The 16501-nt window shown below is 51.9% G+C and overlaps 6 protein-coding genes across 6 annotated transcripts; 3 read left to right on the top strand and 3 right to left on the bottom strand.

The window, feature by feature from the left end:
- Positions 1-1209: 1209 nt before the first annotated feature.
- On the bottom strand, positions 1210-1582 carry COCMIDRAFT_39436 (uncharacterized protein; the record flags this gene model as incomplete). Its single annotated transcript, XM_007692764.1, has 2 exons — positions 1210-1400; positions 1453-1582. The coding sequence occupies 2 exons, from the start codon at positions 1580-1582 to the stop codon at positions 1210-1212; spliced, it is 321 nt and encodes a 106-aa protein (XP_007690954.1).
- A 2683-nt stretch (positions 1583-4265) lies between these two features.
- Positions 4266-4601, top strand: COCMIDRAFT_7920 (uncharacterized protein; the record flags this gene model as incomplete). The annotated part of the gene is made up of 1 exon (XM_007692752.1): positions 4266-4601. One exon carries the CDS (start codon positions 4266-4268, stop codon positions 4599-4601), a length of 336 nt encoding a protein of 111 aa, XP_007690942.1.
- A 913-nt stretch (positions 4602-5514) lies between these two features.
- COCMIDRAFT_103259 (uncharacterized protein) lies at positions 5515-6090 on the bottom strand (the record flags this gene model as incomplete). The annotated part of the gene is made up of 1 exon (XM_007692776.1): positions 5515-6090. A coding segment is annotated over one exon (576 nt), but the record flags the coding sequence as incomplete, so codon positions are not given.
- Positions 6091-7908: 1818 nt separating this feature from the next.
- COCMIDRAFT_103272 (uncharacterized protein) lies at positions 7909-8474 on the top strand (the record flags this gene model as incomplete). The annotated part of the gene is made up of 3 exons (XM_007692775.1): positions 7909-7959; positions 8018-8163; positions 8222-8474. The coding sequence occupies 3 exons, from the start codon at positions 7909-7911 to the stop codon at positions 8472-8474; spliced, it is 450 nt and encodes a 149-aa protein (XP_007690965.1).
- A 672-nt stretch (positions 8475-9146) lies between these two features.
- COCMIDRAFT_103246 (uncharacterized protein) lies at positions 9147-10651 on the bottom strand (the record flags this gene model as incomplete). Its single annotated transcript, XM_007692774.1, has 2 exons — positions 9147-9488; positions 9566-10651. The coding sequence occupies 2 exons, from the start codon at positions 10649-10651 to the stop codon at positions 9147-9149; spliced, it is 1428 nt and encodes a 475-aa protein (XP_007690964.1).
- A 2299-nt stretch (positions 10652-12950) lies between these two features.
- On the top strand, positions 12951-15611 carry COCMIDRAFT_7917 (uncharacterized protein; the record flags this gene model as incomplete). The annotated part of the gene is made up of 1 exon (XM_007692751.1): positions 12951-15611. One exon carries the CDS (start codon positions 12951-12953, stop codon positions 15609-15611), a length of 2661 nt encoding a protein of 886 aa, XP_007690941.1.
- Between the last annotated feature and the right edge of the window lie 890 nt (positions 15612-16501).

The raw sequence follows: 16501 nt of genomic DNA, 5'->3' as shown, positions 1-16501 counted from the left end.
ATGACGCTGAGACGCGCGTTTGGTGTTCGGCGTGCACGAGATGAATCCGTGCATGAGGTGCACGGACACGGTAATGACGCCGTTTTTTGAGTTCTACAAGGCGGAGATTTTTCATCTCTCTTGTGCCTTCCCTTGGTTTCACCTTTGGTACCGTCTTGACCAGGGAAAAGAGCTGTCCCGGAGGCTGGTGGGCGCTTCTCAACACTCCAAGGTTTCGTTTAGCGCTGGGCCGCCGTATTGGCCACTCTGAAGTTGCGGTTCGCGCTGACCATGTCGTTGACCTCTGCCGTGCAATAGAACTAGTCCAAGACTTTGATGTTGCTCTTTGTCTCGTCGCTCTCCACTTTGCTGATCTAAGGGTAATACGCTTACCATGCATGTGGTATCGGTCCTTCTAACTACTAATACTCGTTCGTCACCGCTCATTCGACTGCTGGATTCTGCGACTAACAGGTGTTTCGATCCAATAAATGGGACATGGTTTTGTTATTACAATCTGTTGCACCAATTGGGTGGATACGGCGTCGAGTGATTTGATTGATACATTTCCACAGCATGCCAGTGGTAAGGCTGGTGGCGCTGGGTGTATAGTAGTCATCTTGTGCATGTGGACCGCTCGAGACAGCACAAGAGTCCGCTAGACCACGTTCAGGCTCAATACGCTTTGGTGCCATTTTCCTAGGCTCGATGGTTAATGACACCCTCAGTGCGTACCGAGCTCATACTTTGCTACAAGCACCGAAACCAGCAGCGATTTCCGCGTCCGGAGACGAGGCCTTCAACGGAGGCTGACCCGCGCCCCTCTTTGTCGGTACATAGTTTGGAGTATGCTTGACATGTAGGCGCCACTATGGCATCTCCGCCATACTCTCTTTGCCTAAACTAGATGCATGAGATATCTCGGGTTGACTACGAAAAATCCTGCTGTTCCCTTGCTGCTCCTCCGGATCAGCGTATTGTTGTCCCGGCCACTTCAGTGACCCAAGACCGTTTTGGCTGCTATATTCATGCAATACACACATGGCCTCGGCAGCCCTCGCATTGACAACACACATCTGCCTGGTGGCCCGTCTTCTTTGTCTTTGATCACTGCTGCACGCCGTCATCGGTCTGACAAGCCACTCGTGTATTCGTTAGCCAGAAACGACGCGTGGAATCAGCCAGAACATAGACTTGTACCCTGATCCCTCCTCATTCGTGCATATGCGGCTAGACCTTGGTTGCATGTAGCAGTTTCCCGTGCTCGAGCGAGCTCCTCACAGCGGGCATGCACATGCTTCCTCCACGGTAAGGCGAAGGCGAAGGCGGAGCAAGGCTTTCAGCCTGAGATGCCGCCACTCCAACCGTCCCACCTATGCTGGGCAGATTGGCCACCAAGACGGGCGGGTCTCCTCTTTTGCCTCTTGGAGATGTCCACTCCTAATGGCCATACCACCGTAGATAAGGTCGTACCTGTGAAGTCTTTGCAACCCCTTATAGCGCCCTGTGTCTGATATCTGCACCTCCTGGCTTGATCTAGTCCTTCTTCACCGCCGTCGAGAGCACTCAGTGCCTCGATGGACGTGTATGTAGTTCCCCTCATGTGCGCCAGCCAACCATCTCACTCATCGAGCGGGGACATGCACCCAGGCTGGCGAGGCCGATTCGACCCACTATCAGTGGCACCCGCCAATCCCCAAACACGCAGCCTGGTCCTCCCATGCACCGAAGACGCCAACGACCGCAGCGCTGACCCACACAAGCACAGCACTTGCTCGTCTCGGGATCAAAATTGCGTGCGACCTTCCTCCTAGTCTCTCCGCCGTTCATGTACCCACGCAATACCCAGCATTGCTTTGTCCTCACATGACAGCAAGCGTGTGCGGAGTGCCGTGTAGCAAGTTTCAACGTCAATTCATAACCGGTCGCCTTTGCACTTCCTCGAGAACGGCAACACAGGCCTCATCTGCGGTCAGAATGATGAAAACTCACATCACCGCGTCAAAGATGCCAAAACAAGCTAAGTTGGTCAATGGGTCAATTGTTTGCGCAGCTATTTGCAAAGCTACCTACGGTCGCAGCAATGGCCGCAGCTCTCATGTTTGTTGTGGTGGTTGGTGTGGCTCCGTGCATGACACGAGGGCCGTCCTTAGGTCGGACGGCACCACAACACCACCTCAGCTTTTGGCAGCCGCTGTTATACACTCACTTTACTGCAGATGAGCCATGGATCTCTAGTCTTCAATTCGAGTAAAAACATAATGGCCGTATACTTCAATCTATCTCTGTACAAGCAATTGGTCCGGCAATGTGGACTTGCTGCCTCATCTGACAACGAGGCAGACTGGTTGGGACGATTAACGGAAACATGCTGCATCATGTTGCCACCGCATGGACTGCAGCAAAATGCTCACACCTGGAATCTCCTCTTTACGGCTTCACCGGTGAGAAGGTCGGAATCATGGAGCCCTCTTCATAGGCCGCCAGAGGCAAGCATTCCATGCTGATTATGCGTGGAAAGGTAGGCGAGCCAACGCCGATGCGTTCATCAAACCTATGACAGATGGTGACATGAATTTCAGGGATATAGCCTCCTCCCCGATCAACCACATACCGCTCGCCACGTCAGAGGATCTCCGATGGGGCAGGCTTTGGCCGGTTCTAGTGTCTGCCCAGGGAGTCCAGGTGATTGCTTCGACATGCGATGGCGGGCTAGGTTCCGCATAAACTTCACGCCATCCTGTTATCTGAGTGAGGCATGCCTGTCAGCGTGCAGGGCCTAGTTAGTCAACATTGGGCCGGCCACGGTAAACGCCAGCCGTTGAGTGGAGATAGAGATCAGCTGAATGGAGGGCCCAGTCCATGCAAGGCAATATGCATGCGGAGGTTGCTAGTGTTCCATGCAAGTGGCAATGATGGATTACCGGACGTAATGTCTAACATGTAGTACTGCAGCATGTGGAGATAAGGTGACTGGCCAAGAGCAGCTTGGGTCCGTCGTGTAGAGGCCGGCAGTCGCGGACTGACGATGAGAGGCGAATAACAGTCTTTAGTGGAAGTGAGAGGCAAGTGAGCGCCATCGGTGAAGCTGAGTGATGCTACACAGATTGATTAGCTTGGTCACATACAACAGCTTGGGGGGGTTAGAATATAGAGCGTAACGAGCCGGTAAACGCCCGAAATTTCACGGGTGTGCTTCATGTTAGCAATCTCGAGGGCGGACAGACGCCCAATCGATAGCACCGCTGATACAGGCGCTCCATAGGTTGGCCAATGCATCTGGCAACGGCTGACCGTAGCTCGTAATGGAGAAGGGGTGTCCAGGGCTCTCAGGGTTCGTTGGCGTACTTTCCTCCTTTGGCGTCCGCTGTTGGTATCTCAGCGGACACCATTGGCCAATCGCTTGTTACTCCCAGGAAAGAATATCTAGAGCGGACTGTGACTCGGCATGAACCACATAGCACGTGATTACAACTCGGTTCAGAAATGCTCCATCTCCCATAGCATGAGAGGCCCGGAATGCTCGAAAACGACATACCACAACATCCCGGAGCGCCCGCTAAGGCAATTCGACAAGGAAGATGAGGGATTTTCACATCCGGAACTCAGGGTTACGTGGTTCATGAAGCCACGACACGTTGATCCCCTAGCATATGTGATAACTCTCTGCAGCTGGAAACGCCGGCACGGCCTAGGGTTCCATTGCAGCCCGTCTCCGCATTGTTTTAGCGTCAGAATGAAAGGGATTTGTGAATCGTAGCGATGTCGTTGGACGGGACGAGGTGGGGTGCAACCACGTCGACGGAAGGAAAGGCCATGGCAGCAATCTATGGTCTGACCACGAAACAGTCTCGGGTGCCAGGAGTGACCCATGAGGTCGTCGAGAGGTATGCGTCCGTAAGGATAAATAGCGGTATGCTGCTGCTTCCAGTCTGGCTCTACACTCAACTCAACAGCAACCTCCAGTCGTTGACGAGATCTTCTGAGCATCTTCCAACTCTTGTGACATCGAGTCCAACAACCGACCCACCTCCTACCCCTAGACCTTGCTCATTGTTGTTCAAGGCTCTCTATCATCCAACCATCCAGTGTATGTGCCCTTGAGGAAGGAGGTCAAAGACCCCTGAGTTGACCGATTCCAGGTACGAGATCGCTGGTCCTATCAAGCAGGTCCAGTGTTTGAACAAGGAGTAATACGTACGTATTGGAGACCTATAGTCCAAGCATGAGCACCATGGCTAATGTATAACCGGACCCCAGACGACACAGCTCTTCTACTCTGAAACATGTGCTTCTACGACCAGCACCGTTTTGTCTGTGGCGATTGGAAGTGGGGCCATTTCCGCCAGCACTGCGCCAAAGAGTACCGAATCGGCGAGACGTGTGGCATGAAGCTCATCATGCAAACGGTTCCTACTGGCACATATTGCAAGCTCTGCGAGAAGATCAACACCAAGATGCGCCGCCGAGCCGCTGAGGTGGACCGTGTCGGCCGATGGCAGCGCGAGGCTCACAAGTTTGCGGCCTCTATTGAGAAATCCATGGAAATGATTCGCGCATTGGATGGGGAAATCTGTGAGCTAACCAACGAGCGTAACCGCAGACTGCAGGCGATTCACTGAGCTCGGGGTGGACATGGCGCAGGCGTCTGGGAGTTTTCGTTTCATGTACAACGTCTTGGTATTTCCTTTCAAATTGAGCCCGTTCAGTTTTCGCTTCGGGGGTCGACATGAAGCAGGAAGAGCTGCTATTGAAGGAGGAGGAGCGGCACATGGAAGACCGGGCGTTACCTCTTACAATCGCTTCTTTTCAGTCATTGAATCCTCTTGGGATTGGATAGTTGAATCAATCTTTCTTTCTCCTAGCTTTCATGATTGGCTGAATGCTCAGTCGTTGTGAACGTAGCCGCTGTGCCATGAAATGGGGGCTGAAGCCATCCAATCCGCGAATGTCGCGTAGCCGCGAATAGAAGTGGAGAGGTGGTTGCGCACGGCCCAGCCAAAGGAACGGCGCTTCTTCCGGTATCTGGGAGATACGTAATAGAGTTTTGACGGGAGCGTTGTAGACATGCAGCAAGCCGAACGATAACGGCGGGATAGGAAGAGTGGAGGAACAGACGATGAGGATGTTGTTTTGTCGGGGGACAGCGGTGGGGTAATTTCGTAGCTCGGTCGGCACGTGATGGCGCTAGGGTTGGGGCGGATAGCGTGATCGAATTAGGCCGAAGATATGCCGATCCTAACTCATTTACCATTATGTTACCAAGAAGCTCACCACCTCAACATCATTTTGCGTATCTCGAAAACTTTCCGCTGAGACCAGTCCGTAACCTTTCCACCAAGATATTGGCTCTAAAATCCTTCGGCGGGTTGTCTTCCACGAGACCAGGCGTAGCAGCTGACTCCCTCTCACTCTGTTATCCCTTGCTAGTGTGAGTCTTTGCGTACCGGATCATTGGAAGACGTGCGTCGAAGAGAGGGGTAATGGTATGAATGGGACAAAGCAAGAGAGGGCATGCTCGTGTGATCGATAGCCTCACGCTTGATGTGAGCTCAGTCTTGAGGGGATCCTCCTAGATTTTGGCAGTATCGCGACGTATTCTTCGTCCATGTGGCGCTCGATTATCCTTGGATCGTTCAACGGTATCGATATGAGCAATGCTGATGAAGAGAGTTGGGGTCCTGAGAGTGCCATATCAGTCGGAAGAGCCAGGAAGAGAGGCAGAAAATGTCGACTTACGTGGCGAACGCTGAGTGGCCTGAAAGGCGATCGATCGCCCTCCACACGCTGTCCCTGAGTTATGCTCACCAGTACACTCGCAGGCGTCATAGCCAATTTTATAACACGACTATCTCCTCGAGTGCCGTCTAGTGCATCCGTGTGCACAAGAGAATGGGGGTTTGACAGCGCGGAAGAGGGGTGTGAGAAGGGTACGGGCCACCCCAGCTTAAGAGTATCTTGTGATCGTAGCCCTAACACAGCGACCAGACTTAAGCGCCCGTGGTACAATACAGCACGTTGCTCGCATGCTCGTGTACCGTAGCTTTTGGTTGGGTTCAAAGACGCAGCTGGGTGGATGCGTAAGGCGATACCACGACAACAGGGCCAATAAATCGGCTCGACGTGTTGTCAATAGGCCCGCAAGACATGGTTCCTACATGCCCTACGACTGATCAACCATCTTTAGGCCGTAACATGGACGTATTGGGCTACAATCAGTATAGTTATGCTTAGCCGGAACGCATGTAAAGCACAGGATGAACCAATCAGAGCCTGGAACAGCTCATTCAGATGAGCTGGGCAACCTGCTCAGTGGCATCCTCATTTCGCTCCATTTCAGATGCGGGCGACTATCCAAGTCGCATGTACCGGCGGTACGTACTCTTTGGCGCTCACCAATTCAGCTCGTTTCGTTGCGACTACGAGCATTGCGCATGACGACTTTACCCTTTCGGGTGAATTCCACCTTCCATAGCGCTCCCGCAAATTATATGCATGTCGGAACGGACGCACACTTACTCCCGCACCAATCCGCGATATACAACGCACGAATTGTGTACAATCCGTTGAATGTCTACCTGGCCGTCTTCATTATTGCCCCCAATCGTTGTTCAGCACTGGCTGTTGCATGATGGAATAGAAAGCGGGAGCCCATGCGTTCAGACTCAATGCGATCTCGCTGTGACCAAGAAAACTCTCTGCTTATTTTCAAAGCCTCCTCAGCCTATACAGACCTTGTAGGACATGCGATTGTGGTACAACGTTTGCCGAGAGTGCGACCAATCACAGCCCAGAACAGGCATTCTGCCTCAACTGCAAGCCGCCGACTTCGCCCAACAGGAACGACGATACTCACAGCTCCCAGGGGCGCTAAAATGCATGCATCTTCTCTAGACTTCCAGTCATGCCATCTGTAGCAAAAGTCGTTGCAGCATTGTGATGGCTTGGTACGTACTTACGTACAACTAGGCTTCATGAACCTAGAGGTGCGCTTACCCTTACGCACACCGGCGGCTCGCCTCGCAACGTATGTCTAGGATAGCCCTTGTCGGTTAATGCAGTGGCCGAACCCCCACGTCTCTTGCAAGAGCATCGGTAGTGATTTGTGGGTATGCATCGAAGGATTCCCCTACGTGTTAAATAGCCGTGAGGCCAACACGCCCGATTATGCGAGTAGCCAAGTTTATACCAGGTGTGATTCTAGTCATGTCCCTAGCTACATGTGGTCATGCCAACCGGAATTTTTGATATTCCGCCTGATTGTATCAGGTTCTCTATGTTCCATCTATTTGAACCACCCAAAGGCCAAAAAATGCATTTAACCGAGCTAGCAGCCCATTACGATTGGGAAGAATTAGATTGTGGGCATTGGCACGGCGAACATCATGCAAACTGATGGGCATACAGGTTGAAAGGTTTTTACCATTATCGTTCAACATCTGTGCATTCAACAAAACCTAGGTAGTGACGCAGATGTAATCAGGGTGGAACTGATGCCCGTCAATTTCCCCGTGTTGTAGTCCAGCTCTAGAGTGTTATTCTAAACTTCAAATAATCTTAAAATACGATTGCGGACAATGAAACACCCACTGAGCGACCAATCCATCTCACGATGAACGTTGAAATCTCAAAAGACGATATACATAAACGACAATGGCACGTGATGTTTCTCGAACGTGGCGCAGGCATGTGGCTTGGAACCGCCAAGAGGTCGGACATGTTTGGTGCCGATCATCACAACTCCAAGGAATCAACCCTTGTCGCAACAAGCGATAGCAACATTCTTCTTACTGCACTAGATACCACGCTGTGTCGAGGGGCTCGCCATCTCCACGCTCGCAAGCTACCCAGAAAGCAAACTCTTCGCCTCCGCCGTTCTGCCCTCTCTACGCCTCTTTGCTCATTACGTAACACGCCCTTTACATTGCAATGGGTGTTTGCGCGTCGTGCTTAGGAGGACAGAGGACTTCGGATATAGATGTGAGTTCTCCTGCGTGCGCTTTTGCATTGACGATCTAGCTGACATACTCGCTTGTAGCAGTCGGACGCTTCACATCTTCTCGGGGACCAATATCAACCCAACTATGGCACCGCCAGCAGCACTCATAACGTGCCTCAGCCTGACCCTGAGGAGCTTCGTCGCCAGCGAGAGAACCTCGAGCGTATCTGCGCTGAAACAAATGAGTAAGTCTCTTGTATCTATGGACTTTGCTGTTCCCAGCTCTGATGTCATCCCCTATAGACAGTTGATCCCCGTTTCACAACCGAGCGCACTCCCCGAGGTCTCGGAACAGCCTTCCAAGAATGACGAGTATGCCCATCTTTTCAACGAGCGCTTCAAGTCCATCAGACACGGCCGCCCAGCTTCCGCCGGTGACAATGAAGACGACGAAACAACCTGGCTCGAGAACGCTGTAGGCAGCCAAGGAGAAGACGAGTTGGATCAGATTAAGCCAGCCAACGGCAAGCTGACGATACAATTCGGCCAACGATAGACATACGAAAAACCGTGATCAACGTCATGACGCATTTACCCAGGCCCTCTGAGGCAGAGATCTGTCGCATCTTCTGATGCTTATTTTAGACATTCTTGTACGATTACCCATTCCGGATACCCGTAATATTTTCTTTCCTTTCTGTATTTTCTCTTTTCAATCAGCATTGCCTCTATCATTGGCATATTTCCTAGTGTTAGCATATGTGGGTTCAAAACTTTTTTGCATCATTATGTCAATGTCGTCCTATCGTCTTCCTCACAATTTCTTACTAGCCGAGAAACGGTAAAATGTAGCACATTATTATTATTTCCTCTACTCGTCAAATCATACCGTTGAACAAGATTGGATTCTTTCCCTAGAATACTTTCGACCCATAAGGCAAATGCCAGATTATTATACAAGATCCCACCAAGTGGCTTCATAAAGGTCTGCGTGGATAATCCACAGACAAAAGAAGCAGGATTATCGCAATCACCGTCAAACCTCATGGCTAGTGCCCGACTACTACACAAGGTCCCTCCACTATTCACTTCCCAGGATTCCGTGTGAATAGTGGACAACTGAAAGAAGCAGGAATAAAAAGCAAAAGCAATTCCAGGAGGGGAACATTGGTGATGACGTGCTATACATGCCGTGGACGAAGACATCACCCCACGTCATACCACACCATCAGCCGGACGGAGGGGGCGGCGAGGTCGCAGACAAAGTCGCAGCTTCATCCAACTCATGCAACGCGTGCTCCGCGACCCCATCCATCAAGACGCGCAGTTCGACAGTGTACTTGCTGGGGATCCTATCAAGACGAAGGTTCAAGCCCGGAAGCAGCAGACGCCGCATCCCATATTCCTGTTTCTTAAACGTCTTCTTGCCCCAGCTGATTGCTTCAACCTGCATGATACGGAACAGGGCTTTGGCATCGTCTTCGCTAAGGTTATTGGCGTCTTGGTGCCTCTTCGCTTCCCTCTCGACGAATTGGAGGACAGTGACGGCGGTCTTGTAGTCTGGCGCTTGCTACGTTATCGTGAGTATTCGGCCCTGGAAATAAGAACAGAAGATGGAATCTGGGCATAGCTTTTTTAGGTACTTACGTATGAAGCGGGTACACTGGACGCTTCAGCGCCGGCAACCGACTTCTCAGCTTGCATCCTCTCCAGCTTTTCGCGAACCTTTCTCTGGATGTTCTGACAGATCTCGTCGGCTGTGGGTCGACGGCGGCCGCCTCGCTGGATGATAGCTGGGATTCGTGCGGCAGGGTTGTGTGCAACGGGCTCGCAGCGGGCTAGCAGCGGCTCGTCGTAGTCAACGACGCAGTTTTGATACAAGATATCGTCGTAGGGAAAATCTTCGCGCGAGTGAGTGACTGGGACCCGGTGTGCCACAGTCTCTGACTGTAGGGTTGGAGGCGCTCGGGACGCTATACTTGGGTTGGATCGAAGAGCAGCAGCACGAGTGGTTGGGGGTGCTCTGGTGGCGGTCGCGAGAGCACTCTCTGCAAAGGAGAGGGTCTGGTGGCGTTTACTGGGAGTGTGAGATGCGTGGTCGAGCTCGCCCTCGGACGAGTCTTCTGCCTCACTATCCTTAACGCAAGAGCGGCCGCGCGACCGCTTGCCTGCCTTCGACTTGGGTACAGATGGAGTGTGCTTGCCTCCCTTGATGGCACCGTTTGCACACTCTTCCGAGTCGTCCTCGTCGACCTCCTTCTCGGAACTCTTGGCCTTGGCCGCACTACCTACTGGCTTCTTCCTCGATGCCCTCGCTCCAGTACCACCAGGAGTTGCAGCTCCAGTCTCCTCGGGGGATGGCATGTTGCCGTGGACAAGTCCCTTACCTTGACGTTGGCGCTTCTCATAGCATGGCTGGCAGACCTGAAAGGTGCAGCCGGGGCAACGCCGCATGGTATCCATGTTGCGTTTGTCGCACTCGGTACACTTGGCCGTGTGTACGGCTACTCTGGTATACAGTGGCTCGTCGACAGTGCAAGTGTTCGGAGCTGTGCTTGCTGGTGTGTGAGGCGTGTATGGTGTAAGAGGGCTGTGAGAGTAATTTGAGTTGTTTATATGGGGTGGGGTGTTTGTGCGGGACGGGCCGCAGTGAATGTATGTATTTTCTGGCGTGAGTGTGAGGCCTTGGGTGCCACTGCTATGGCTCGGGCATGGTATAGCAGAGGGATCCATCTTTTTGTTTGTTTGGAGCGGCTTGAGTGCTGTGTGTTCTTTGTCAATGCTTTACTTGGGCGCTGTGACTGTGTGGAAAAAGAGTTAGATTTGGAATTTTGCACTTGCAAAAACAGGAGACGGCTGCGGCGGTGGAGGTAGTGGGAAGTATTCAACAATAGGAGGGTCAGGGTGAAATCGTATTGTGCTGGGAGTAGGAATCTGCCCACATCCACTAACGCGATTGGTTCGTTTGGAAGGCAATTCACTCTGGATGGTCTTGCTTTCGGGACGTCTAAGATACAGCCCTACAAGATTGATACATACACACTGATGTGCACAGTGGATTATATATGTATATGCCTGGCCAGGTACGTGAATGGATCATGCAAAGCATCAGCTCACATGGCGGACGAAGTTTGAATGCCTTGAGAACAAACTCGTTTGTTCTTCTTTGCTGTGAAGGGGCACTTTGGAGGGGTTGGTTGGTGGACAAGACATTTCATGCCGGTATCCCTCGTCACTGAAATCACGAGTTCACGATATAGCCCTTGACTCGATGAAAATGACACCTTTGCGTTGTCTTCACGTCCACGCTCGCAGTATTCAAACGCAGAAAGCGGTGAAGGATATCTAGTGCCGTTGAACAAGACACGAAATGGGAAATACATCCAACCCTCCTATTAGCGTAAGACGGGTGTGACACTGGCACAGATGGACGGCCAGTTTAAGCATTGAAACGGCCCCATGCTCTGCCGTGTGAACAGGCGGGGCGTGTGGGCCGATCTCGGGACACGTTTCGACATTGCAAGATGGCCGTCATGGTGTACCAGGTGTCGTCTTCAAGATTGCCGATGTTTGGTCGTGCCCAGAACAAGGGCAAAGCTTGAATTCTAAGTACCTTGGCAAAAGGAGGGGTCTTCCCTGACAGCAGTGAGAAGACATAGCAACCAGAGATATCGCCAAAAAGGAGAGTGGGCTCGCATAGGTAAACAGCGCCGTGCTATATTGTGTTCATGGCGAAATGGGTCATATCTGGGGCTGAGGAAAAGAAGCAGACTTGGCCATGACATGGTGAAAAGAAATATGGGATGGCTGCATGTTGGTTTGTAGAGGAGGGTATCTCAGGCCGAGCATGACATGCATGTCAGCCTGTGGGTGTCAGTACCAGGTGTGTCGTCGAACTAAACCTTGCCTATCGCGTCACCGACGTGGTATGCAGAAACGCTAGCCGCATCCGTCCTAACCACCATGTTCCAGCCCTACACTCGCAGCCCACGATATGTACTCATAAAGACTAAAGCGCGCGTTGTAATTTCGTTGGCTTTCTCTGGCGCCCTTCACTTCAGCGCTGATGGAGCCTAAGAGGCGTCGTTAGTACTGCGCTCACTGCGCCGCCAGACTTCTGCCTGGAATTGCCACGCTGAACCTTTGCAAAGCGTATAGTAGACTCCCTGCCTTTTTGCCATGGCGTATATACGCTTCTTATCGGTCATCGTTTTGAGCAAATGGGCCCTCGGTGGGGATAATCTTAGCTGCCCGACAACGCACGGCAGCCCCGAGATGCAACATGGTTGACTGCTGCGTATAGCGTACAGGCGTATAGGCTTAGGCAGCGGCGTGCAGGGGTGCAAGAGATGTCCGCGCCCCTACTAGCCACACCCGCTAATTTGCCAGCAAAAGGCATTGCAGCCTCTGACTGGAGAAAGCCTATTGCGTAAGATGCGGGAGCTACTCAGAACCCACCCGCTATGTATCTCCCTATCCTGACCATTAAACGCCGGTCGCAATGAATCATACAAGCAAGGGCATACCTTAGCCTGTCGCTATACAAGAACTCACAGCCCTGCCCTCACTGCGCATCTCTTTACGAAACCATCAACACGCCTTCGGGCCATCGTCAAACCGAGCGCAGATACTCTGCATCTACACGCCATATTCCTAATCTAATACACTCCTTGTTTCCTTGGTTGCATACGTCGGCTGTCATCAAGCGGGTGACGGTCTCGTGGCGGTGCTGCAGATCGTACAGCCCCCAAACTCTCGGAACAGGGTTTTTCGATTGACTCTTCGCCGACGTCGCATTCCTGGGGTTCTAGGCTCTCCACTCTCAGCGGCCTCCTCCAAGCCATTTGTAGACTGGGGTTATTGGACAATATCGCGTGTCTTTAAAAAGGGTACGAGCAAGAATAAACATCGCCTGTTCAGCCTCCCCCCAAACACTGGCGTGGTTTGCCTCCCAACCACAATCGTCTCAGGCCAGCTCTGGCACAAGTGGGATTTCTGAACCCTTAACAAACCCACCACTTCGACCCCCATCATGGATCAAGACGAATCCCCACCGCCGTTCTACTCGGCCATAAAGTTGCTGAGTTACATGCACGCTCCTGCGGTTGGCTTCTATTACCTAGGAGCGTGCATGTTCGGTCTCTGCATCTTACAGAAAACACGAATTGTGCCACAGAAAAGACGGATAAGCATAGTGGCTTTCATGGCCACAATACTCCTGGCATACATCACAGAAGTCCTCTCCTACCTCAGCCGGTCGATAGCCGATTCTGAATACACAGCTCCACAATTCTTCGCCATACGGTGCTTGGGGTCGATACTTGTCTGGAGCCCTCTGTCTTACATGTTGTGGGCAAGCAAATCGCTGCGCTGGCATGCGTACTTTGGAGCATTTGTTTTGCAGTTTGCACTCGAGGCAACGACTTGCTTGATCACGATTTCCACCGTGCCAGAACCATTCTCAGAAAAGTACCCGCCTTTGATCATTAGCTGCGTGAGGGCTTTGGTCTCACTGCTCCTACTGGTGGATGCATTTGTCGTCCTCGTCACCAAACAGACTGAAGCTAGCACAGACGAGGAGCGCCAATCGCTTCTGAACAAGTCAACGGATAGCTTGTTAGGCCCAGGTTCCCCCATGGGCTACGGTGCCATCCCGTTCGGCGCGGATTTTGGCGGTGATTTCAGCGATGATGAGGACGGTCCGCCAGAGGAAGACGACAAAGACTTGAAAGCGCAACAAGCGAAACGACTCGAAGAAGAAGGTGGCTGGTTCGGCTACTTGAAAGGCTTCGCCGTCTTCCTACCATATCTGTTTCCAAAAGACGATTGGAAGGTCATGGCTTGCCTCGGCATTCGACTGGTGCATATGCTGCAAGAGCGTGCCCTCAATCTGCTCACCCCTCGACAGCTTGGTATCATCACTACCGAACTACAAAAAGCGTACGACACAAAGAGCGGCGTCATGCCGTGGAAAGACATTGGCCTCTGGGTGCTGTACTCCTGGATCAACAGTTATGCCGGACTCGGAGTCATTGACGGCATGGCAAATCTCGTCATCTCCAACTCTGCGTATCGCCGCGTCACCTTGCTAGCTTACAAACACGTCCTGGGTCTTTCCATGGACTTTCATACCTCAAAAGACTCGGGCGAGGTCTTGAAGGCTGTTGAGCAGGCGTCTTCGCTCAACACACTCATCGAAATGGTGCTGTTTGACGTTGCGCCAATCCTGTTGGACCTCTTCGTCGCAATGTACTACGTCACTCACCTGTTCGACGCATACATGGCCTTTATCGTTCTGTTCATGGGCGCAGCATACATTGCGATTGGATTCTACTTTACAACACTGTCGCAACCCAAAAGACGAGATTACGTGGAGAAGCAACGAAGCGAAAGCTCCACTGTCAACGAGACGATCCACAACTGGCAAACAGTCGCTTATTTCAACCGCTTCGCGTATGAGTATGCGCGTTATGCAGAAAACATCATCAACACCATTTCGGCGCAATATCAATACTACTTCAGATCCATGGGCGGACATGCTGCGCAAGATCTTCTGACTACCCTTGGTTTCGCTGGTGCCTGTGTCTTCGGCATGACTCAGATCGTCACCGGACGAAGGCCAGTTGGTAACTTGGTTACACTGATCATGTACTGGCATACGATGACTTCGCCACTTTACGTTCTGTCCTATAGCTTCCGACAAATCACCAGCTCGCTGATCGATGCCGAACGCCTGCTACAGCTACTGAACACCAAACCCACGGTAGCAGACCAGGAAGGTGCCAAGGACATTATTGTGGAGAAAGGAGAAGTGGAATTCAAGGATGTCCACTTCCACTACGACGAGCGTAAGCCTATTATCAAGAGCGTAAACCTCAAGGCCTCGGGTGGCCAGACTATCGCCTTTGTCGGTGAGACGGGTGGCGGAAAGTCGACTATGCTCAAGCTTCTCTTCCGCTTCTACGATGTGACCAGCGGTTCGATAATGATCGATGGCCAAGACCTGCGCTCAGTGACGCAAGCTAGTCTACGGGATGCCATGGGCGTCGTGCCTCAAGATCCCGTTTTGTTCAATCAAAGCATACGACAAAACATCCGCTATGCCAAACTCGATGCCACCGACGCCGAAATCGAAGATGCATGCCGCGCTGCTGCCATTCACGACGACATTGTCAGTTTCCCAGACGGCTACAACTCCAAAGTGGGTGAACGCGGGGTACGGCTGTCAGGCGGCCAACTGCAACGCATAGCCATTGCCCGCGTGCTCCTGCAGAACCCCAAAATCGTCTTGCTGGACGAAGCAACATCAGCAATTGACTCGTCCATCGAGGCACTGATCCAGCAGGCGTTCCGCAAACTAAGTCAAGGCCGCACCACGTTTGTAATCGCACACAGACTCAGCACGATTGCAGACGCCGACCAGATCTTGGTGGTTGAAAAGGGCGAAATCATCGAGAGAGGTACACATCAGGGGTTGCTGAAGAACGAAGAAGGAAAGTACGCGGAGCTGTGGAGGAAGCAGACGGCGGGGCATTTGTCAAAGGACTCGGAAGCCAAGGATGTAAAAGAGGGAGAGAACCAGGAGGGAGCCGTGGTCGTTGGCGATACGACGATTCAGGGAGAAGACCAGGCAACCACTTCTGCGACGAAGAGTGACAATTCCGGTGAAGATAACAGCGTACGACGGAAATAAGGTGTTGATAGAGAGAGAGAGCGGTGATATCATATGTATTAGACATCCGGCTTCATCCATCCATGAAGCTTGTAACATAACGAAATAGAAGAAAGACCAAGACCATGAACCCTTTCTTTGCCTTTTTTTTTGCATCACACAGTCATCACTCTTTACTCCACGCGGTCCGCGCATCAACCCAAGAAGAAGAAGAAAAAAAAGCAAGGAGACTTGCAAACAACCCAACCCAAACCTCCATAACTTACTATTGTTCTTCTTCTTTTCTTTTTCGTCCGCGGAACCCAACACAATCTATTTTTTTTTTGGTTGTTGCCTAAAATCAAGGCATCCAACTCAACATTCCCCCCCCCTGTTCTTACCCCGTTTCCTTATACTAACACGCTGAGTCGGGACAACAATCAACGCAAGGAGCGCCCCTCGCCAACAAGCTCCTCTCTCTATCTCTCCTTAGTCGGGAAGACTATCCTCCGACGCACGGACCCCCGCCCCTACGCGCGGATTAGGGTCCAGCCGGTTCCCTCCCCCCCCAATCGCAAACGTGGGGACTGAAACGAGCATTGTGCGAGGTTTTGTCTTTTTGGTGTGTGTGGCGCAGGACGAGGGGGGGGGGGGGGAGAGAGGCGCGTACGGCGTTATAATGGTTACTATTAGAAGGACTGTTTTTCCTTTTCCTTCTTTCTTACTCTTTTTTCCTTCTATCTTCTATCTTCGACATCAGTATATGTATATATATTTGTTTTTCGCCAACGGAGGATTGATTTTTTTTTGCGCACAGTGTGGCTGATTCAAGTCAGCTACGTCACGAGAACGAAACCCCCGATCTAAACCCTTTTGCACCTAGTTGGGGCTGGTTTAGGGGACCCGCCGTGGGTTTGGGCTGCTGCTGTTGC

The sequence above is a fragment of the Bipolaris oryzae genome (assembly GCF_000523455.1).
Source record: "Bipolaris oryzae ATCC 44560 unplaced genomic scaffold scaffold_140, whole genome shotgun sequence".
NCBI lineage: Eukaryota > Fungi > Ascomycota > Dothideomycetes > Pleosporales > Pleosporaceae > Bipolaris > Bipolaris oryzae.
This window is presented reverse-complemented; position numbering and strand designations above follow the sequence as displayed.